Source organism: Carassius auratus, unplaced genomic scaffold (genome assembly GCF_003368295.1).
Source record: "Carassius auratus strain Wakin unplaced genomic scaffold, ASM336829v1 scaf_tig00017957, whole genome shotgun sequence".
Lineage (NCBI taxonomy): Eukaryota > Metazoa > Chordata > Actinopteri > Cypriniformes > Cyprinidae > Carassius > Carassius auratus.
Window position 1 is genome coordinate 46,445 of NW_020524834.1, and position 20,333 is coordinate 66,777.

A 20,333-nucleotide genomic window follows, 5' to 3' on the forward strand; every position below is an offset into this window, starting at 1 on the left:
ACCTCTCGGTTGTTGAATTTCAATTTTTGTGTGTGTGAAATAACAATGTGCTCGTGAGCATGTCTTACACGCTCATAACTTTTGACTAAAAAATAACACCATATAATTATTATATACTGGTCTTGTGAACTGAGCCATTGGAATTATGAGATTATAAAATCACCTTATGTAGTATGCAATCTCTTCTTTAAAAAAACAAGGTGCCAAGATGCATACCACAGCTAGATCTACAGCTAATAGAATGAGGTTACAGCTGAAGGAGCTTGTACAGGCGGCTGGAAAACTATCAGCTCTTTTGAACTTGCTGTGTTTGCTGCTGGTGATGGCTGGTTGCCAGAAACACATATGAGCATGTGGATCAGGAAAAGGAAGATGTTTCATGTTGAAATCATCCTCAAGACTGTAAGAAGAGTTCACACACTCATCATAACTCATGTGGAGACTGCTGTCCAGTGGTAAAGCTACTACTATATTGTCCAGAGACAGCAATAAGTCTGTACAAAACATAATTAACATTGATTATGATAACCTATTGAACAACCTATAATCTATACCGTCCAAATGAGAGTCCAAACAGCTGATAAAACATCACAATAAACCAAAAGTAATCCACACGAGTCCAGTCCATCGATTAACATCTTATGTAGTGAAGAGCTGTGTTTGTAAGGTACAAATCCTTAGTTGAAGCATTTTATCTTTTAAACTGTGACTTCAGAACAAAATATGAGTCTGTAATCCATAATGTTTCCTCAAGTGAAAAAGTAAATTCCCTGTTGTCCTCTCATATCAAAATCCACCGAGATATATTGTCTTAAACTGTTTTTCTAGTTAATGGTGCTTGATCTGTGCACATTTCATTCCTGATTCAGACAAGATTATTATTATTTTTTTTCACAGGGAAAAGCAATATCATAGAACAGGACTCATATTCTAGGCCAGTGCAACAGATTGATGTTAAAAAAGTCTTAATGATTTATTTATTTATTTTTTTTCAAACACACAGCTTTTTACTTTACAATATGTTAATTGATGGACTGGAGTGGTGTGGATTATTGTCATGTTTTTATTAGCTTTTTGTACTCTCATTCTGACGGCACCCATTCACTGCAGAGGATCCACTGGTGAGCAAGTGATGCTATGCTACATTTCTCCAAATCTGAAGAAGAAACAAACTTATCTACATCTTGGATGGCCTGAGGGTGAGTCAATAAAAAAAAAAAAAAAATTGGGTGAACTATTCCTTTAAAGCTTGCATTCATCTTTCTCCATTTTTGAGTGCAACACCCACATCTCGACATCCAATTAATAACCGATGCATAAAACTAATTCCTATCCTACAGGTTTTATTTTTCAACAATCCATTATATACTCGGATATGCCTCACAACACAGAAGAAAAGATCTGTCACTATATTATTTTAACAACCTTCTTAGAAATTATTTTTTTAACATTAACATCGAGATTCTAGAAACCAGTTGATTATATTACCACCAACAACCATCGGCAAAATTAAATGTGGCTTTAAAATCAAACAAGCTTTGAATGAAAGGAACATGCACACTGAAAAGATCTGTAAATGGCAAACATTTGTGAATTGCACACGAGGAACTTGTAATACAAACAAGGACACTCCCACTAATCTTAAGGTTTCGTTGAGCGTGTAGGACCATAAATGATACACAAATCTGACAACACAATCTGTACTTAATTTTGTCCACTTCATATAGTAAAATTAAAAGCACACTTACTGCATTGACCTCAGTTGTAAGAATAAGGACTGCAAAGCACAACAGAAAACACCTGCAATATGAAAAAAGTGTGACTTAATATACAAGGGAAAACACATGATTCTACAACACCAAGAAAAAACAGATTTTACCTGAATGTGTTCCAGTGCTGTAGATGGTTCTCACCCTCCATGTGAGCCAGAAAACAGATGAAATCTCTCCTTCTGCCAAATTCCGGAATCTGATCTGAAAGTTGCAGATTTATGATCTGAAAGTTACAAGTTAATTCTCACTGTTCTAAGCCTATCTGAACAGCAGCATAATCCTTGTTCATATTTAAAGCAGTAGATAATTAGTTCATATTTAAATTTTATGTCCTGGTATCTTTGTAGCTCTCATGTTCCTTGTTAATATGCATAAGGCGGTGTTTTGGAACATGCTAACTGATCTCTATCAGGTCAAACATGTCATTAGCTTAAAGACATTTATGGACCAGCAACGAACATACTAGCTCAAGGCTATCACTTTATAGTTGCTAGTCGTTTCTTATAGCTAACATGTTCCAAAACACAGCTACCATGTGTCAGACAGTCTGTTTTGTTATTATTTAAAAGTGTTAAGTTAAAAAGTACACATTTAAACTTCATATTTTTAATCTTAAGCCAACTACTGTCCATTATTGAAAGTGAAGTAACGGCAGAAGTTTACCTCACATAGCGCACGCTCCAGTCTCAAGCGCGCAACCCCGATGCGTCTCGCGCTTTGGGAAAGTTGGTTGTCTAACCTAAAATCCACCGTGCCAAAGCTGTTTTAAGAGAATTACTTATCTCCAAGACTTAAACTTCCCCTAACAATGCTGAAACGCTCTAAACAGGGTTGTCTCGGTGCGTGTTGATGGGTGGTTGTTGTCCTGACAGGGGGTGTGGTGGCTCTTCTACAAGACATTACTTTCCAGAATAGTCACATAACGTCTTGAGCAAAGATGCAGACAAACGTATAGTTCAAGCTCGGGGGAAAGAGAGGCAATTAATAATTGCTCGGAACGGAGAAGAATCCGTCAGCAGCGCGTCCGTTTGGACATTATTCATAGCTGTGAAGATGCGGCTTCCACGCGTCACTGTTTTTCTTCTCACGGTCTCTTTGAGCATAGACAAGGGTACTGCTAAGGTAAGTCCATCTAAAAACTAAGAAATGTTAAGTTTTATGCGTTTTATTAGGAATGTCGTCGGTTTGGACATGAGGAGTTCCGTTATACGCGTCTTACGCTCAGCTTCCACTTTAGATTTCACGTGAGATCATTGACTAAGCTAAAGGCTGTGATATAACTTTTGTGTCTAACGATTCGAAATAGCAAACAGCAAACCAAAATGCAATTTACGGAAGAAACCCTAAAGATTTGAATAGCCTACGACCTACGCTGTAACTACAATAATGAACATTGGTCTCTACATAATTGTCAAAGGCATGTTGCCTATATTAATACTATTTATAGCACGGCAGTTGTTTTGACAGTTTAGTAGATTCATGCACTTTTGTGGTTTGGTAGTTTTATTAGTTCAGCAGTTTGACACAGATTCGATCTTACTTATAATGCCGAAGTATCTTGATGTGTTGTCATGAGGTAAATTTGTTCTGTGGCGTTTCTCAACAGTTTATATTTGCCACTCCTCTTGGTTTCGCCTGAGAGTTGTTAGCCATACCCCACCCTCTCAGTTCACTTTCAAAATACTTTATTGGAATGATTGTTTAAGATAAAATATTGCCAAAACAAATAAAACCGGAGACTGGGAAAAAATTATAAAATAAAACAAAATAGGGTTCCAGAAATGTTTCAGAAAAAAAGAAAAGAAAAATGCATTGTGCAGTAGACCACAATAGAATGACAAATATATTCAATAAGACATTACTGTTACACCAGTAACACCTGCATTTGATCATGTTTGTCTGAATCTGACTTTTTCTTTGGCTAGACCATGGTTAACAGCAGACAAACATGGCTCCTTCTTTCATAGTGTTTTATGCTTGTGTGCACACTGCTACACTTAACACAAATTTGTAAACTTATTTTTAACCATCTGGACCTTGTGTTCTATTTGTTAAAGGCATTTTACCACTCATCTAAGAAATCAGTATAACGTATGAATGAGATCCATTTTTAGCCAAGCCAAAATTTTGTCCTGCATATAGTTGCATTAGGATATAAATGCATTCATCAGAAAGAGCTATACCGGACATGTGCTTTTATTGGGGGAGTGCCTGTGGATGGGTCTCCAGCGTGAAGCACGATCAGATTGAGGATTCGGGAAGTGACAGGTGTGGGCGATAAGACCTATCCTATAGGATTATTTATTGTGAAGATAATGAATTCACAAATCCGTTACATCTGGTGATGATGTGGAATTTCTGAATGCATGGCACATCTGCTGGATGAATCAGCTACCATTGATAATGCAGATATTTGCATGACTATCTCATATTCCAGTAGAATTTGTTGATAGATTAACACATTACTACAAGCAATCTAAACTAGTTTGATTTAAACTGGTGTGTCACATAGCTACAGTATGCTGAATAATCTACACTCACCTAAAGGATTCTTAGGAACACCTGTTCAATTTCTCATTAATGCAATTATCTAATCAACCAATCACATGGCAGTTGCTTCAATACATTCAGGAGTGTGGTCCTGGTCAAGACAATCTCCTGAACTCCAAACTGAATGTCAGAATGGGAAAAAAGGTGATTTAAGCAATTTTGAGAGTGGCATGGTTGTTGGTGCCAGACGGGCCGGTCTGAGTATTTCACAATCTGCTCAGTTACTGGGAGATTGCAAGATTTTGAAATTGCAAGAGCTCACCAAAGTTGGACCGTTGAAGACTGGAAAAATGTTGCCTAATCTGATGAGTCTCGATTTCTGTTGAGACGTTCAGATGGTAGAGTCAGAATTTGGTGTAAACAGAAGGAGAACATGGATCCATCATGCCTTGTTACCACTGTGCAGACTGATGGTGGGGGTGTAATGGTGTGGGGGTGTTTTCTTGGCACACTTCAGGCCCCTTAGTACCAATTGGGTTTCGTTTAAATGCCACGGCCTACCTGAGTATTGTTTCTGATCATGTCCATCCCTTTATGACCACCATGTACCCATCCTCTGATGGCTACTTCCAGCAGGATAATGCAACATGTCACAACGCTTGAATCATTTCAAATTGGTTTCTTGAACATGACGATGAGTTCACTGTACTAAAATAGCCCCACAGTCACCAGATCTCAACCCAATAGAGCATCTTTGGGATGTGCTGGAACGGGAGCTTCATGCCCTGGATGTGCATCCCACAAATCTCCATCAACTGCAAGATGCTATCCTATCAATATGGGCCAACATTTCTAAAGAATGCTTTCAGCACCTTGTTGAATCAATGGCAGAATTAAGGCAGTTCTGAAGGCGAAAGGAGATCAAACACAGTATTAGTATGGTGTTCCTAATAATCCTTTAGGTGAGTGTATATACTCCAGATTGTTCTCCGGCATGATCACATGCAACCGTCTGTCTGCCACCTCAGCCGTATAGAGTGTAATTGATGCCATTTGTGAGTGGTGTAAAAGTCAGGCTTGTGAACACGGTTTAAACAACTACAACAACAATAACCCTGAGAACAATAATGTTTTTGCTCTGAATTGCGTGAGGCCAACACCAAAAGGTGAAACCATTTGTTGTTGTTGGCTTGTTTTGGAGACAGGGTTTCCATGCTCATTGAAACCATCTTTCTATCTATCTATCTATCTATCTATCTATCTATCTATCTATCTATCTATCTATCTATCTATCTATCTATCTATCTATCTATCTATCTGTCTGTCTGTCTGTCTGTCTGTCTGTCTGTCTGTCTGTCTGTCTGTCTGTCTGTCTGTCTGTCTGTCTGTCGGTCTGTCTGTAAACCTTTATAATTACAAACGACTGGAAAGGTCATGATAATCCTGTAAAGGAAAGAAAAGAATGCAGTAAATTGGCATAGACTATTAGGTGAAATGGACTGAAAAGAATCCTTTCCAAATCCTCTCTTAATCTTTGCAGCATCAGTTGTATAGTATGTGTGGCCCAGCATAAATCATATGTTTGTTTTCTCTCTTGAGAGATCTCTAAATATTTGTCAAAAATTAGTTCATGATGACCAAAGATCGGAATGTCACTCTTTCGACAGTTTCTTGCAAATAGAAGGATGAATGATATCCCTAACAAACAAATATTTGTTTATAATATCTATGTACGTCTGTCTATATCAGTGGCACAGAAATAGCCTACATCCCCAGTTTATTCATTCAGAAAACCTTCTTCTTCGTCTATATTTGTACATTAAGGGAAGGGCAGTGATTCCTGGTGATTAGTGATAAGTTTCCGTTGAATATGTCTTTCAAAGCTTGTTTTCAATTTTGACTCTCATAAAGTTCATATCAGATTATTGGCCCTAGCACACTTCCTTTAATTGATTCACTTCATTAGGATGGTAGCACAGAATAGATTATCCACTTGAATGCAGTGCAGAAACAGGCAAAGTACATAAATGAAGGTGAAATCAGTAAACCTAAGTTATCCACAACCAAAATCACACCCCAAGGCCAAAACCACAGTGTGCACCAATAACAACTCAGATGTCCTATTTACATTTCGTTGCATTGCTCTTGATCAGTGACATTGTTTTGGAATTTGATCCGATTATGCACATTAGATTTACACTTCGTGTTATGCTCTGGCTCATGGATAGTCCATACTGTATGACATACTGTAATTTTCATCAGCAGCACAGTGTGCTGAGTTCCATGCACACCATCTGCATGTAGCCCAATTATGTGTCCATGTAGCACTCAAAAAACAAAGGTCCACTAAAAAGTGCTCATGTTGGATGCGTACATCCATGCTCACAGTCAGTGAACTGTACTCTGAAAGGCTTACATGCTCAACTGTGTGCTTGAAAGGGCAGAAAATGAAGTATATCCAGGTCTTAAGAATAATTTAACTCAATTTTTGCTGTATTTAAATTCACACACATCATCCTTATGTATTTTCTAAAGTGAAAACACAACCATTTGTGTACTGTAATCAGTTTTATCACACCCTCTGATGAAAGAAATTCCTCAAGTGACTCGTGTTGTGTATATCTCTCAAGACTGCCAAGCCCATGAAAGTTTCATGTGTGTGGGTTGTCTTATTTTTGGAAACTGCACATGTAGTGATGGGTGTGAGAGAGAGAGTGAGTGGGGAGAAGGAGGATGGAAAAGGTCCAATTGGAGGGAAAAACATGTCGGACCTCACTAGGCTTACACACTGCCCCGCCTACGCCAGATTAGACTGTTCCAGCATCTCCCGAGAGAGGGTGGATGGAATGCATGTGCAGAGGAAGCAACAGTTGCAACTGTTTATCTTGCTGAATCCCTGTTCTTTTACCCTTACCCTCAATATTTCTGAGGTTTTTTTGCTTTCATCTCTGTAGAAAATAACCTATAGTCTCATGAAGCACTTACATGTGCTTGCTCTGCCAGCCAAGCTGCCCCAATAAACACTTTTTAATAGGGTACTCAGTATTTTATATGCATGTAATTCTCTACAAACTGTTGGTTGGACTGTCAACAAAAAGTTTGTAGTGATTGTAGAATTGCCTAAATTCAAGGCTTCCAAGTCATGGATTTTTTTTACATGTAATTTACAGGCCTGGACAAGTCATGTAAGTCTGGCCTCCCCACTCGTGACTCTGTGGTAGAGCATTGTGATAGTAGCACAAATGGTCATGGATTCATTTCCCAGGTAACACACATACATGCAAATGCAAAGCCTGAATGCACTGTAAGTTGCTTTGGATAAAAGTGTCTAAATGCATAAATGTAAATTAAAATCTCAAATAAAAATGTATGTATATATATATTGCAAATTATAACTATGGTTGCTCCAGAAATTGCAAAAAAAAAAAAAAAAAAATGATATTGTGTTCATTAATAGAAATAGTAAAATAATGGAATTTCTTTGGTCAAAAGTTGTCAGAACTCTTGTGGGAATAATTTCCATTACCTTTATGAAACTTTTCCAATTATGCTGCTTGGTGCTTGGCATTCATGAATGAAAAACTCTTAAAATTTCTCAGTTGACTGAGAATTTTGAAATGGCCCTTAAATAACAAACACAATTCACACTAATTGATTCTAATATTATATGCATCCTTTCAAATATTGTTACCCTTTGATTTAAGAAGCAGCTAAAGAACTCTGAAACTTTCAGAAGGCCATTGCTTAAGTTCACAGGGCCTTGGACACAGACCCCACTTGGCTTGAGTCCTTAGTGATAGATCTTCATCTGATGAAGGCCTTGCCCTTACATTTCATGAACCCTGCTTAACTAGATTGTAAGAGGCAAATGGGGAAACCACAGAGGTGATCAGGTGAAACCAGTTTGTTATTATGGTCATCATTGTTTCGTAATAGTTGAGTATAAAATCATCTCAGTAATGTGCTGTTTGATGAATGTACATTTTATTACAACTGACCATGATTTTATGGCAGTGAAGTATAAAGTGAAATGTTATACTCCTCAAAGTGCAGTTCAACAATCTGACCGCACACACACACAACTTGTAAAATGCAGTTTTGTAATGGACTGTAAGGGTATTATTTTCTGGGTGGTCTGGGGAAACACCGTCCTTTTGCCATTAACCTATTGATTTGCTGGACACAGAGTGCAGCAAGTTTTGGCATTACGTCAAGTCTTCACTTCTAAGATTATCTCAGTGGTGCATTAATACCACACAGAGAGAAAGATATGTGATGACTTGCTATGGATTAATGGAAGTAGTGCTGTAGTTTCTTAATACTTATTAAATTTGCTGCCAGAGCATGATGAGAAAAAGACAAGAGCAGTGCTTCTTTAGCTCAAATAGTTAAGTATATCACAAGCCATGAAAAGGTCATGGGTTCAATTCCCAGAAAATGTGTGAAGTGGTTATAACTATGGCATTGATTTATACTCACACACAACTATCTAGGAGCCACTCCCAAGATGGATAAATACTCTGTGAAGCCTGCTCCACATGGCACTACCAGGCAACTGGAATGTACCCTGTGAGCTTTGACATTTTTCACTGAATCTGTGTGCCTTCAAAACTGCATGTGTTTTCTTTTGCTGTAGTAAATCCTGTCTGTTTCACACTGCTATTGATTGCCTCATACTGGGACGAGCGTGAACAGTCACATAGGGAGTCCCAGATATCAGGCTCTCTCTGCAGGAATGTGGGTTAGTGGTCTCAGAAACTGGGACTCAGCCAGCCTTCCTGGCCAATAATACATGAAGGAGCCATCCGCCCTGTCAATCAAAGAGGAACGGAGGATGTCTCAGAGAGGATGTCTGTGTTAATAGTATTAAAAACATGTCATCATTCATTATTATTAATCTGTTATATAAAAAATTGGCACCAGTACTGACTGTCCAGATACACTTGATGGTCAAGGCACAATTAGATGTGACCAGACCTACACAAAAGGGAAGGTGCAATCAATCAATCAATCAATCAACCAGTAAAAGCAAAATATAACATACATGTATAATTAAGTTTAATTAGCTTTAATGTTGCACTACCAAAGCTACCAATTTCCACCATAAAAAAAGAGAAAGTCATGAATGAGCCCTGAAAGTTTAATTGTCAGGTAGTTTTCTAATATTGTCTCAAGTGCTCTAATAGAAGTGTAGCTTACCTCTGTCTGATCTGATGGCCTTTGTTTTTGAAAGATTGGTCCTTCCGTTTCTCTCCATGTATCCAAATCATCGGAACTGGTAGGAGTCTGTGTTGTTCTGGGTGGTTTGTTTATGCAGCTGTCTTTGTGGATATGAAAACATTGAGTAAAAAGTTTGGACTGGTCAGGACCATCTTCACTCCAGGTCATAAATCATAGAAAAAGATAGTGGGAGTGAGCAGCTTGTTACATTTGTCATTAAGAATCAACATTTTCAGCAGACTCTCTAACATTGTCTGGCCATTTTATGCATTGTCTCTTTCCCTCCTAAGACCCTTGAAAGTCACAATGCAGCTGTTTGACCAGACCCTAATGGAAATCAGGTTAGTTTTAAAGGAATAGTTCTCCTAAAAGCAAAAACTAAAAAAAAAAAAAAAACGTTAAAAGTTCTTTGAGAACTTTATTTAATGTAAAATAAGGTCTAAAAGTCTGAGACCACATGAAAATATAAATAAATAAATCTGGATTTGTTTATTAAACTTATATATATAACTTTTCAAAATCTGGCGGGAAAAAACACTAAAGCTTTCAATTAAACTTTTTACTCAAATTTCCATTTCCAAAGTGTATTATATAAAAAAGTCCAACCAGAAGCATTTTCCAGCTCAGGCTCAGTGAAGAACATGAGCACAGTGGTAAAAAGTAATAAGATGTTGGTGCTTTACTGCCACATGTGTGCATTTAAGCTGGAAACTACAGTGAATTTCACACGAAACTGCATGTTTTCCAATCTCACTATGGGCCTCAGAGATTTAGACACCATTGTATATGTAGACAGTAATATTTACTTCAAAAACATCCACACAAATGATTAAAATCACTATTTTCTGTGATTAAAAAGGTTTACAGTTACCTAGTGTCGGGTAAGCTATGATTGGTGGATATCTAGCTTTATCTCTGTACTGTAGGTTTGCCACAGCATAAAACATGCACTTTCTCCTAGGTATATACTGTACATTAGCACAGATTGTTGTTGGTGAATCATGATTTAGATGCAAGCATGCTATTTTGGCCTTTCACAGTACCACGTGAACCATGTTTGCCCAAAATTCATGCCAGCTCTGGTCAGGAGTGTTTGCAGAGAGCAAACTTTATTAGGAAGAATGTCATGTTGTCATCACTGTTAAAGGTCAGATGAACAGGCTGCAGGCAGAAAGAACCACCAAAGGCAAATGAAATACAGTTTATGACTACAATCATTCCAAATTCATGTGATTCCAAGAAACAGAGAGACACAGAAGTTTCTGAACAATCTCTAACCTCACCTCACCTTTCATCCTGAGAGCATTTATAAGTGGGCCCCACAAGCTTCTGTGCAATGTTTTGGAGAACAGATAAAACTATTGTCAGTGACAGCTACTCTATCCAGCACTCTGAATGCAGTGTTTCAAATGCTGTTTGATCCCTTTGTTATTCAATGGACCAGTAGGGGCGAGATCATGCCCATTTTTGCATTGAAGCCATACTGCATGACCATGATGGATGGACCTGTGGATGTCTTTTTTTTTCTGGGTTTTACGCAATGATTTTTTACACTGTCATGTGTCTGTGTGTGGTATTTCAGAAGAGATTTTAATTGTTGTGACAATAATCTCACTATATCTGCACAAAAATCCCCGCTGACAAAGCACAGTGCCCGCTACTCCAGCATGATTCATGGAACTGATAGCAATAAATAAACAAGGATGGTACAAAACAATAAACATGAGGGCAGATAAACAGAGGTCATTTCCTCTGGGGTCTACTTTCCCTTTTTAATCTGGTCTTTATTGCTGTAATTGCTCGCTCCACCTATTGTATTGCTGCATGGAACGTTTGTTTACAGTGTTGATGGATTAACTTGTATAACATTCATATAAGTTCGTATTAACATTCCACTAAAATGCCATAATTTTCTCATGAACCCTATTTTTACAAAATGTGAGTTGTGGTTGATAATTCTTCTTACTGGCCAAAGTCAAAATAGTCCATTCCAAGTCCAACCCAGGCTGATTGGAAAAGCATGTGGCTACATTTCTCCAAAATGATATTACGTTGCTGAGTCAGTGCTGTTAAAAAGGCATTCAGTTTGAACTGAAACAGATGGATGTGAATTGGGGAGTGTTTTATTACAGTTCGGAAATAAAATGCCTGGTGCATATTGCTAGAAAGTTTGTGTGCAATGGAGCTTGTTATGTGACGCAAACAATAAACATTATGGGAGAAGCATTTTGAGGCCATAAAATACTGTTGTGCAAGAAACTGCACAAAAATAAATCTTTATTAATCAAGAATCTGCCCTTGTAATGATAATTTTTGAAAATGTGTGTTTTATTGTCACTAGTGTTCATTTCAGATGGAGATTTTTATTTTATTTTTATCTCCCATAAAGTGAAAATGTAAGTTTAATTGCTTAGAAAATGAATATCTCCACTCCACTTAACAAGCCCTACAATATATATTATAAGGAAATGTAAATTCATAAAAATAATGATGATTTCTGTGGAGATGCACCTTATGACATTTCACTACTTATTTTGGCTTGTCATAAATATTTAAATTTATCTAATATTTTAAGAGACTTAATGGCTTAATACACAGTAATGATGGAATGTAGGCATTTACTACTTATTTTGTTTGTTTATTTATTTATGTTTTTCTTTAAAACAATTTATTTCTTATAACATGTCTTGTTTATGTTCTGCTCCATTTTGGTTTAGTTTTCTCTGTATTTCTGTTCCCCTGCATTAGTTCCCTAGTGTGTTCCCTTCGTTGTTAATTGGCACCGCACCTGTTCTGTTTCATCTTGATTACATTTCCAGTGTATTTAAGCCCTGTGTTTTCCTCAGTTCATTGTCCGCTATTAAATTGTGCCCATTTGTTTGTTCTGTTATCCTAGTGGATTTATTAAAATTATTTTCTTGCTTTTTTACTGGACAGCCCGTGACATATTCATCTTTTTAAAATGTTTACTTTTTCACACACAAAAGTCCAATATATCTCGAATATTTATTTTGACTAATATAATAATGTCATGTAACTGATGCACTTTGTTTGATGCACTTATGCACTTTGTTGCAGATCCAGCCCTAAATATAGAGCAGAGCAACTGACCTGCTGTTCCATCCCAGTCCTTCCTGATCTGTTCAGGACATCACGTGTAATGATTTCCTGTTTATAAAACAATATAAGGTTATTGTAAGCTTACGTATGATCTGAAAGAAAGTAATGGCATTACAATAACGAGTCATTGTATTCTTAACTTTAGTTCACTGCTTTACCTGTAGAAAAGAGAAACAAACAAACGCCTCTCATGGCCCACAGACTCTTCTTGCATGCCACTGTCTCGTCTAAAAACGATGGGCTGTTACAGTTAACTTCTTAAAGCATTTGTTCAGTTTGATATTTAAACCACTTCACTCTGTTCTGTGATTTATAAAACTGATCAGAACATTTAGAGCTGATTGAAACTAATCACCGCTGCTGAATTGTTTAAAAGTGCAGACTGCTTCAGTGTGTTAAGAAAGTGCACTTAAGTGGCCTTTAATTTAACACTTAAGTGGTCTGCAAGGTCAGTTTATTGTTGCACTTTCTTTTAAGATGTCTTTATTACAGAGCATCATCCAAGATGTAAATGAGTTTGTTTCTTCATTGTTTTATCATTAATCCTAGCTCATCTCCATGAAATATGAAGTTGCTCTATTATCAAATTATTGCAGGTGTGCATTTGTGTGTTTGTACTTATGGCAGGTTTTGATGTTGTTTGATAATAGAATGTAGAATATATCGAATTTAATTTTCAGTTCATTACCTTACATTATGAGATTAAACAATGAAATATTGTAATTGTTTGACAGCCCAGAAAACTGTAATTCTTCTCTGCCTCCACTCTGTGCTTTAGATGCCCTTCTTATTAAGTGAAGAATCTTTTTCATCCCTGTTTAGAACCACAATTCTATTTCGAGCAGCTTTACAGGGTTTATTATAGCCAGATTAAACAGAGCGGAGTGCTTGTCTTTTCTTAGCTTTGTGCTCCCTGTCCACTACCTTTCTCTCCTCTCACGTTTCAGGCATTTACTTCTGTTTTAGAGTCTGACCTGTGCTCGTGTTCCAATGGGATCTCCAAAAGTCTTGAACTTTCCCACAAGAGCAAGGAAAATGTTTTGTACAATTAATTAGATTACGTTTACTGCCATCTCTTTGAGTTGTACCAAAAAAATGGAGCACCTCCAAGCATTCGTATGACTTAGATTATTGCATTAGCAGGAATTATCATTATCATATGCTTGTAGTTTCATTATAGACACAAGGTCATGTCTACTTTATCTCATGTTTATAACAAACACAGTATCTGTTGATAGAAGGAAGCATGAAACAGATGAAATTGTGGTCATGTAGAGTTGTTTTTGAACGTTTTCCCACTGACTTCCATTGTATGGAAAGAAAACAGACATTGCGTTTTATCTTCTTTTAATATCCTCTTTTAATCTTCTTTAGAAGGTCACAGGGAAGTGGAATGACGTGGGTGAGGTAACGACAGAATTTTCTTTTTTGAGTGAACATCTTTTGGGGGGAAATCTGCACTTGTCCCTTTAACTGGCCCTATACAGATCTGTGGGGGAGTTTTATCAAAGCATCAAAAATAAACAGCATAATAGTAACTTTAAAAAAATTTCCAATCCAGTTCAAACACAAATGCTAAATATATTATCTAATTTGGATCTATGTTTAATCTTTATGCATATCCCTTTTTGGACTTTCTCCTTTTTATCAGTCTCTATTTTGCATGCAAACAGACTTAAATGTGTATCTATTTGCATCTTGTTTAGCTGAAGTAATAATGTGAGCTATGCATGAGCTTTACAGTACATGAATATAGTTCAATCAATGTGTGCGGAAGTGAAGTCTTGAAAGTTATCTCACTGGCAAATTCAATAGCTCATTGTGCATCATGTGGCTTTAGTTAAACCTCGACACTTCAAACAAGCAGAATCTGATTGTCTGCCCTTACGTGCATGAGTGTGTAGCTGTATTTGCGACAGACTAGTATTAGTCATTGTTTGAAAGCTTGTAGACAAAAAAGAAAAACAAATCCATCCTCTTAAGGCAGGGAAACCCCTCCACGGCTGAAACATTAGTGTGGGAGTTCCTTCCTTTCTGGGGGGCCTGACTGTCCTCCTGCACAGATCGCTGGCCACACAACATGAGACTGAGGAGGCTGTGAGAGGGAGTTGTGCTTCACTGAACGGTTCCACGAAGACACAAAGGATATCTGATATCCAATAAGGGGCTTTTGAAAAAAACATAAACAACAACATACCTCTACCTACATTTTTGGAAAAACATACCGATACATTCAGTAGAATTCACTGCAGTTTCTAGCTGAAATTAACACTATAGAAGCAGTAAAACCACAACCACTTTTATTACTGTTTCACACAACGTATGATTACAGTTAGCTTCATTGACAGTGTTTTATTTCTTAACTGGCATAATGCATTTAACAAAAGAGTAAGTAAAATGTTGCTAGATTCATGTTCTTCTTTTTCGGTAGAAGCTGAACAAGCCTTTAGTGCCACTCACGGGACAATGTGCAAAAAGCAGCAATATATCATTCAGCAGAACTGACATGTATATTGCAAATCAACATTCAGTGCCATTAAGGTGCACAAATTTAATCTTGTGTGTGTGTGTATGTGTGTGTGTGTGTGTGTGTGTGTGTGTGTGTGTGTAGCGTCCATGGGAATTAAACCAATGACCCTGGCATTACTAACCAACTTAACTTTAGTTCTTACTAACATAATGAAGACATGCTTATATATATATATATATATATATATATATATATATATATATATATATATATATATATATATATATATATATATATATATATATAATGTGTGTGTATGTATTTTTTTTTTTTTTTACCAGTATGTTTGTTTCCTGGGAATTGAACCCATGACATTTTGCTCTGCTAACACAATGCTCTACTGAGCCACAAGAACATTATATTATATTATATTATATTATATTATATTATATTATATTATATTATATTATATTATATTATATTATATTATATTATATGAGCTTGTTGCAATAAATTACGTGACTGGAATAAAATGAAAGATACATGCAAACAGCCTTTGCATCTGGAGTACCTAAAATTGTGCACTAGATTTTGTACAAAGCCGAAGTCTTATAAGCACATAAATCCAAACTGCTGAAGGAAGTCAACATCAGAGCTGTAAAGGACATGGTTAACCTGTAGATGTCAGATAAATAGATCCCTCGCTGGACGTTGCCCTTCAGAGGTCAGGTGACAGCTGAAAATCTGACTAGGCTGGAACTTGATATTGTTGGGCTGAAAGTCTTGTTTTTTCAAGTAATGACTTGGTCTATTGAGATTTCTAAGTACTATTTTTGGCATTAAGCGTTCAGTATTAAGAGCTCTGTCTCTCTCTGATTTTCTCTTTTCTGACTGATTTTTCTGGCTATGTTACAATTTTAAGTTCAAATATGAGTCAGTGTTACTGTTGTTAACTGAAACTAAGACTGAAATATTTTCAAATATTCGAATATAGAAAAATGTTGCCTGAAACAACCAATGAAATGAATGAGATGTTGCCTGTTAACTGAAATAACACAGATACTAAAACTACTAAAACTAAAAATGAAATAAAAAAAGAAATCTCCCCAGAAAAGTTCTAAACGGCCATGCATTATAATTTTTTTCCTTTTTGTTTTCTCGTTATAACGACTTAATTTTCTCGTTATCTCGACATAACGAAAGTCATTTTCTTGTTATAACGACTTATTTTTCTCGTTATAACGACATGACAGTTTTACTGTTGCTATAGTAAGGAACTCAACTTTGACATCTGATGGACCATGCAGGCGCTCTTACTGTAGCCTATATTTCAGCTAATTTTGCTTCGCCTAGGTAATAACGTCTACAATACTGTACATACAGTAAATAAAGGCTGATCAATCACTGTTGATTTTTCAAGAGACAGTACAATGAACGTTTTGTTTTTGTAATGAACATGTTTAAATGGCAACACCGCGAACACTTCAGAAGGATCCAGAACTAGATCTAAGATCTTGAGCTGCTTGGATTAAACTCACTTACAATTTTCCATTCATTTGAAATAATAAAATTATATATAATTTGTCATTTTTAGTAGTCATTATATGCTGTGGCAGATATCATGTGCGTTACAAGCTTCTGTTTGAAAAGAGTGTTCATGTGTACATAGTGTATGTGTGTGTGCAGAAAAAACGATTACAACATTATAGAACAAAACTGAATTAAATTAGCCTATGCATTTTACATATACATCACATTTCTCATCACTATGGTTAATAATAAGAAAAAGAAGCACATCACAAATAGCCTATCATTAAATTCCGTCCTACTGTAGATAAACAGAACATCTCTACCTAACTACCTAAGCATGTGCCTAAAAGAAGCACAAATAAAGATATTGGTGCAAACAGAATGCAGTCACGTCAACCTTGGTTTTGACAAGCAGTTATTTTATGAAACAGAACGCATTTGTGAAACTCATGCATCTAGCAGGAACTTAATACACAAAATATTCATATTGATTCAAGCATTTAACATTTATGAATTAATTAAATGTCAGTAATAAACAAGACTGCACAAATTAGCGATCACGAGGAAGGTCCGCGTAGCGTACAGTAAAGTGAACAGTGTACAACACCCAGCCAGTTATATTTAGGTCTATAGTGACACCTGCTGCCGCAACTTTGTAACTTATTAGAGAAAATTAAGTCGTTATAACGAGAAAACGACTTTCGTTATGTCGAGATAACAAGAAAATTAAGTTGTTATAACGAGAAAACAAAAAGGAAAAAAACATATTAAGCATGGCTGCTTAGAACTTCCGTAAAAAAGAGACAAAAATAATCTACAATTAAAGCAAACAAAAAAATATATATAAAAAAGTTAATTCAAAATATTAATAAATACTATAATAGTATAAATAATATTGAAATAACTCTGCCATAAGTTAATAGGGAGTCACGCACTGCTGCGTGTGTCCAGAGTTGTGATGTGGTGGTTTAATCTGCAATCTTCAGACTAATGGTTTACTTCGCTCAGGATGAACTACAAAAGAGTCCTGACAGAAAACACAACGTCACTTAGGTCACTGTCTCAATGCTTTCGTCTGACTGGAGTCATGTGAAAACAGTGAAGTGAAGAAATATGAACAGATATAATTATAATTCTTGTCACCACTGAGTGAGCCAAATGCTGACTGCTGCAGAACATCTGGAGTGTTTTAAGAAGTGAAAGTTTGCCAAGAATCCCTCCTGTAATTTATCTAACTATCACATTTATTATTTATTTATTCATTTATTATTTAGTTATTTTATTATAACACACATTGCAAATAAATTACCATGTTCAGTGTTCAAGGTTACATTATTATTATTATTATTATTATTTTATATCTATATATATGGGGTGTAACGGTTCACAAAATTCACGGTTCGGTTCGATAAGATACACTGATGTCACGGTTCGATTCGGTTTGGTTCGGTACGTTTTAGATACAGCAAAATGTATAAACATCTCAACTTTTCAGAATGCCGCAAGCTCACCGCGGGTCATGTGACAAGAACTAACCAATCAGCTTCATCCTTTCCCGTAACAACGTTGAAAGCTCAGCCAAGATGAAGGAACAGCTGATCATAGTTGTATATGGATTGCAATTTTGAAATAAATTTAGTAGCAGAGCTACTGCAAGCGATTTTTAGAGCTGCAAATCCATTTATCCTTTGCTGAAATTTCCGCGTCTCATGGAGAGAGCACGTCATTGTTATATTCATATATCTGGTCTGTGGTTGTAGTGAGGTCAGTATCACATTTGTAGAGACCGCATCAGACCACTACATTTCACATCATGCCAGTTATCTGAGCAAATATATATGGTGTTGCATGTCCTTTTAAATCTAATCGTAGCTGTCAACTGTTTTCTATGATTATGATTTTTCCATTGTGACTTCATTTGAATTATGAAGACGAAACAGTAGTATGATTCATTCATTAGTCCAGTATAAACCATGTCCACAAACACACAATGGGGCATTTTGTCATTGTTGACTGATGAGGTCATTTCCAGTCTCCTCGTCGAGATTCCAGGCGTGTGTATGACAATGCATGTGGACCATCTGATGGAGGAATGCTTAGCCTATGGCGTGTCAATGTGTACATGTGGAAACAGTGGGACATTGAATGGCGGTGTTTGCGTGTTTAATGTGAACGACTGTGAGAAATGTTCTTTCTGACTGGGCTGCTTTAGTGCCTAGCACTGGATCACAGTACAGCAGTGCACATATGTTAGTTAGCAGCATTACAACAATGCCAAAAATAAGGAGTAGCGATTTCATCCAAAAATGACGGGGAAGTCGTGACCTAGTGGTTAGAGAGTTTGACTCCTAACCCTAGGGCTGTGGGTTCTAGTCTTGGGCTCACAATACCACGACTGAGGTGCCCTTGAGCAAGGCACTGAACCCCAAAACTGTTCCCCGGGTGCCGCAGCATCAATGGCTGGCCACTCCTCTGGCTGTGTGTGCACTTTGGATGGGGTTAAATGCAGAGCACCAATTCTGAATATGGGTCACCATACTTGGCTGAATGTCACGTCAAATGGGATGATCCCAAAGCTGAATCACCAGATTTCCTTCTATTCTCCTTGCTGGAGAGACCTTTCCTCACTGGCAGCTACTGTGAGGAAACAGTATTGTATTATTACCCTCCAGAGGTCTGTGCATGCAGTTGTTCGATAGGCAGATTGCTAAGGCCTCTAAATTATCAACATTATTAAAACTTTGCTTGAAAACTTGTTTTGCACTATGCCCTCTGTCATCTTATTGATCACTTATTTATTTATTTTTATTTCAAGTAAAAGGCCTTTTATTATAATTGTAAAAAATGTCTCGTTTCAGGTTGCGGCCCACATGATTTTTTGACTTTTACATTTTCCTCTTTTTTAAGAAAATGTTATGTTGTTAGTAATATTTCAAGATTGCATTGGAAATTGTCCTTCACAATACAAACTACAGAGCTTTGATCATATCGGTAATCATTTCAATATCATCTTATAACTTTGGGGACATACTGTCTGATGAAGGATATTTACTTGCATTTTATGTAAGTACTGTAGGCTGTTAAAGTGTTAGAATAATTTCACTGATTTACATTACAAGCTGTCAGAATTCCATCTTACTTTTGGCAACATAAATATCAGCAACTGCATCAAATTGCACATTTCTGCATAGTCTGGGCCTCTGAAAAAGTTTTTTAGTATTGAATTTACATGAAACTCAAATGTAGAATTGAACTGGAACCAATGTATATGAATTGAAAAGCACTGACAGACACAAACCACCCATATTTCTTCTTTAAATCAAAAGCACTATTCGGACGGGACTAGTTTTCTAAACTACGTTTGAGTTTCGATTCTTACCACCTGACGTCTGTGATTTTCATGTACCAATTCGGACGGGACTAACATCTCCGTGTTTATTACAGAGGTGGGAGGGTCTGATTTGTGGATCTGGGCGTCACAGAGATCACGCGCTCTGTATGTGTGCATTGCATTCATTCAGAATGACTGCCTTAGTATTATTACACAATAAATACTAAATGGCTAGTATAACAAAACCATATTAATGTGCGGTTCCTTTAGTTTAACTTGTTTTCCTTCTTTTTTTTTTTATTAAATGTAGTTAAAACATTATGTAACTGAGTACATAAATGAACGTGAATAATCTTACCTGATGCTGATATTACAATAGCCGGTATTAACAGTTTACGCG

At 36.6% G+C, this 20,333-nt stretch overlaps 1 protein-coding gene across 1 annotated transcript in view; it reads left to right on the forward strand.

Annotated features, from left to right (window-relative positions):
• Nucleotides 1–2,526: 2,526 nt before the first annotated feature.
• LOC113075903 (collagen alpha-1(IV) chain-like) overlaps nt 2,527–20,333 on the forward strand; it is a 44,593-nt gene continuing 26,786 nt past the window's right edge. Inside the window, exon 1 of the mRNA XM_026248556.1 lies at nt 2,527–2,894. Within this exon, the coding sequence (XP_026104341.1) occupies nt 2,826–2,894 (69 nt within the window). The 5' untranslated portion in view covers nt 2,527–2,825. The remainder of the gene's footprint in view (nt 2,895–20,333) is intronic.